Source organism: Bison bison, unplaced genomic scaffold, assembly GCF_000754665.1.
Source record: "Bison bison bison isolate TAMUID 2011002044 unplaced genomic scaffold, Bison_UMD1.0 scf7180017864213, whole genome shotgun sequence".
Classification (NCBI taxonomy): Eukaryota; Metazoa; Chordata; class Mammalia; order Artiodactyla; family Bovidae; genus Bison; species Bison bison.
This window is the reverse complement of record NW_011494785.1, coordinates 935,076-939,366: the sequence shown is the minus strand read 5'-3', so window position 1 is coordinate 939,366 and position 4,291 is coordinate 935,076. Positions and strand designations below refer to the sequence as shown.

The following is a 4,291-nucleotide window of genomic DNA, read 5'->3' as shown; positions in this document are numbered from 1 at the left end:
CAGTTCTGCTTATTGTCAGTTCCCCTCCACTAGAATTTAAACTAAACGAAGCCAGGATTCGGGCCTGCTTTGTGTCACTGCTGCAACCTCGGCGGTGTGCTCAGAGAGTGAATGGCTGGACAGCGTCCGGACGGATTGGTGAGTGAGCCAGGCGCTGCTCTGGACGCCAGCCCCAGCAAAGCTGGGGAGGTGCCTGTCCCCTCGCCCACATCCCAGCACCTTCTCCCTTCCCTCCTGGTTCTCAGGCCCCCAAGCCCTCAGGCTCCCCCTGTTCACCCACCAGGCTTGCCTTCTCTACCATCCCCCGCTCTCTACGACTGTCTCCTTCCGTCCCTGGGGCTGGTCTCGGAGGCTGGCTCAGCAAAGGGTTAGGAGGGTAGACGTGTCCGTGGAAGCCAGGCCTACACTGTCCAGGATCGGGGACTTGGGGAGAATGCGCCGGCTATTTGCTGTTTGGAATAAACCTCAGGGGCACTTCTGACCAAGTGAAAACTGTCAGAACCCTTTCTCCTCCGCTCTAAGGCCAAGCTGGGCCTGCCTCACAGCCGGCCCGGCCCCGCTGCCTGCACGGCAGGATTCATAGCGCATCCAGGGAGCCACTGGCAGCTTCTCTCTCACCCCACCTCATCCCACTGCCTTGGTGGGGAGCGGGGGTCCCCAGCCGCCACTCCCAGGCATCCTGACACCAGCCGCTGTCCTCCACTCCGCGGTCCCCACAAACCCGGGGTCAGCATGGGAATGCGCTCCCTCACACACACCAAAACACTAGGACATTCCCCAGGACCCGGGGTCAGCTGCCCTGTAGTCTTGACCAGTGAAGGCCTCTTCTCTTTCGTCAAACCCACCAAGCCCAGCCCCAGAGATAACCCTGCACCCCCTCCCCACAGAAGCAAGTCAGCCTTCTCTCCTCAGAGGAGACAGAAGACAGAGGAGCTTGCAGGGAAGAGGTCAGCGGCCCAAGACAAGGCGCCATGGGCCTGCGGAAGCAGGGTGGCAGGGCGCCTCCCGGATCAAGAGCACCTTCCCTGTGTGGAGGCAAGGGCCTGAGAAAGTGGGGGAGTTAACGGGGCTGCCTGCCTTGATGACCAGGGTGTGGGAGACCTGAGTTCTGCTCACTCTGTAACCAAATGACTGTGAGTCATGTCCTGCTCCAGAAATGAGGGTATCTTTATTTCCAACTGTACCTGAGGGTTTGATAAGATCTCTAAGATTTTCATGTTCTTCTTTTTTAAGTTGTTGGATGAAGGCAACTTTTATTTTTTATTTATTTCTCTATGTGCGTGCCATCACTCAATCATACCTGACTCTTGGTGACCCCATGGACTGTAGCCCGCCAGGCTCCTCTGTCCATGGGATTCTCCAGGCAAGAATACTGGAGTGGGTTGCCATTTCCTACTCGAGGGGATCTTCCCAACCCAGGGATTGAACCAATGTCCCTTGCGTCTCCCGCATTGACAGGCAGATTCTTTACTACTTACTTTCTACTACTGAAGCACCATGGAAGCCCTTTACTGATTTATTATTTATTTATTTGGCTGCTCCAGGTCTTATCTGTAGTATGTAGGATCTAGTTCCCTGACCAGGGATTGAACCTGGGCCTCCTGTATTGGGACCACAGGGTTTTAGCCACAGGACCACCAGGGAAGTCTCAAGATTTTCATGCTCTATAGTCTTAGTGGTCACAGCTTTATTTTTTTATAAAAGAAAAACAAAAAGGTGTTGATTTGGAACTCTCAGGGACTTGAAGAGAAAGAATATGACATCACAAAGATGGAGGGCACCAGGAGGTCCTCAGGGACACCCCAGATGCCCACCATGGGATCATACCACGGCCTGGGGAACACTGGCCCCCCAGAAGCCAAAGGGGACCCTCCAGGGATTTTAATATATCCAGGGCAAGGGTTCTCAAAGTGCAGTCTTGGGACCTGTGGGACGGGGTGGTCCCGGAGGCCCTTTCAAGAGGTCCATGCGGCCAAAACTATTTTCCCATGACTTTTTCCCTCTCGTTCTCTGTGAGTGTGCACTGGGGTTTTTCAGGGCTTCATGACACTGCAGAAGTCAACAGGATTCCAACTGTCTTCTGTCAAGACAGTCATTAAAGAAATTTGCAGACACATAAAACATTGGTATTCTCACTCCTTAACTTTGTTTCGGAAAACAGATTTTTTAATCTTTACATTAATATGTAGTGACTTCACTATTGGTATTTTTTAACGAATTAACAAGGGTCTCTGATTTAATTTCTAATCTGGTAAATGTCACTAGATAAGTGAAAGTGTTAATTGTTCAGTCGTGTCTGACTCTGCGACCCCATGGACTGCAGTTCACCAGGCTCCTCTATCCATGGGATTTCCCAGGCGAGAATACTGGAGTGGGTTGTCATTTCCTTCTCCAGGGGATCTTCCCAAACCAGGGATCAAACCCAGGTCTCTCACATTGCAGGCCGGTTCTTTACTTTGTGAGCCACCAGGGAAGCGATAGAATACATCAATAGATATAACCCCCAAAGAAGATCTTGGCACCTTCAGTAAAATTTCAGGGTGCAAAGGCATCTAAAGACATCAAAGTGAGAAGCACCGGCCTAGTGGTGGTGACCCTGCCCGGGAAGCTGATCGGGGTTGCAGTCCTGGGCACGTCTCCTGGCTCCCATGAGTCCTGCTTGCTTTGTTTATGAAAAAGCAGTGACAGTACTTTTCAAAGGAAAACACAGATCTGGAAGCCAGCCCTGTGAAATATACAGATCCCTATCCAAGAGTGACTCTAAGAACACAGAGAGCAGTTGGAAGTGACCCCCAGGCTGCCAAGCCCCTGGATGGGGGTGAGGGGGTTTGGATCTGGCAGCTCCCAGAACAGTCCTTCACAGGTAGTGGGCACATGACCCAGGTCTTCGCTGTGAGTCCCACAGCAGGCGCCCCAGGGAACACCCTCTGACCACAAGCTTTGTTGCAGTTAGGAGCCTTAGCAGTAAACCAGCTGCCCACCACTGCCCCCAGCCCAGCCCTGCAGGGAGCCCACCCAGGCTGGAAACCCTCAGAGGACCAGAGCCCAGCACCCAGGAACTCCGAGAGTGAACAAGGGGCATCCAGACAGCAATCACCAGCCTCTCATACACAAGAGAGGCCTGTTCCTCACTCTGGGGGCTCAGGGCAGGTGGGGGGAGAAAGGAATTCCCCTCCCGCCCCCGAGCTCTCCCATCAGAGCACAACAGGGACTTTGTGTGGCCTGGCTGCCAGGAGGGCGCCTACCTTCAGCAGCAGCCTCCCACGGCCGTCCCAGTCTATCTGCAGGTCCTCCCCGAAGTTGAGCTGCAGAGAGGCCGTCACAGTGTGCTGGATGCGGAGGTCACCTGGAACCAAGCAACGTCGGGATTCAGGCTTGGGATGCGGCCAGGGCAGAGGCCGCAGGCAGATGGGTTGTAGAGAGAGGTGGGCTTTGTCACAAAGGACTGTGGCAATGAAAGCAGTGAATTAGGGGGCAGCTGGGGGGTGGTCATGAGGCTTACAGAGGGTCTCAGAGGAAAGGTGGATCAGGGTGGGGCAGTGCAAACTGGGCTCCACGTAGAAGAAGGTGCCTCTGCATCCCTCTGGTAGCCTGCCATTTCCCATAATGCCACGAGGGGGCAGTAGAGGTCACTGCATCCTTAGCTTATGCACGTGCCCTGAGCCGGGATGGGTTTTCCACTGAACCTCTAACCCCTGGGCTGTGGCACATGCTTCCAGGCTGAGTGACCCAGTCCTCACTGCTGAGCAATGCTGTGAGCAAAGCTAAAACTGCAGTTTTCTCTGGAGACGACGTAGGAGGCATACCTCTTATCCTAGTGAACACAGCATCTCATGGGAGACACACAGCATTAAGCACACAAGGATAAGCTGTGGACCTACTCTGTGCAATATGGGGATGCTGAGCCATGGGGTGGCCAGTGGTCATAAAGAAGAGGGGAGGGGTACGGAAGCCCCTTTAAGAGTGAAGGTTAGAATCATGCTGTGTGTAATGGTACATTTTCGCCTGGCAAAGTCACTGAGCAGGGAGATTTTCTCAGAGGTCACAGGGTCATCTGGCTTTGCCCCATGATGTCTTGGGGTCTGACCCATGACCAGCCACTCCACCATCATTCAGCTCGTCCTCCTCCTCCAGGAAGCCTGCCTTTCTTGCAGCATAAATTCAGGACGCCAGCCTGTCCTCCAACAATAGCACTCCTTCACATTCTCACAAAAGAGGCAGCAGTGAGGGTGGGGGCGCTGAGGGAGAGCTGGGTGGGGGGCTCCAGGGGAGGAGGGTGCCCACCTTGCAG

The 4,291-nt window shown here is 54.1% G+C and overlaps 1 protein-coding gene across 1 annotated transcript in view; it reads right to left on the bottom strand.

Annotated features, from left to right (window-relative positions):
* Positions 1-4,291, bottom strand: part of VWF (von Willebrand factor) — a 125,850-nt gene that overhangs the window by 81,822 nt on the left and 39,737 nt on the right. The window contains 1 exon segment of the mRNA XM_010845201.1: positions 3,246-3,374. Coding sequence (XP_010843503.1) covers positions 3,246-3,374 — 129 coding nt within the window.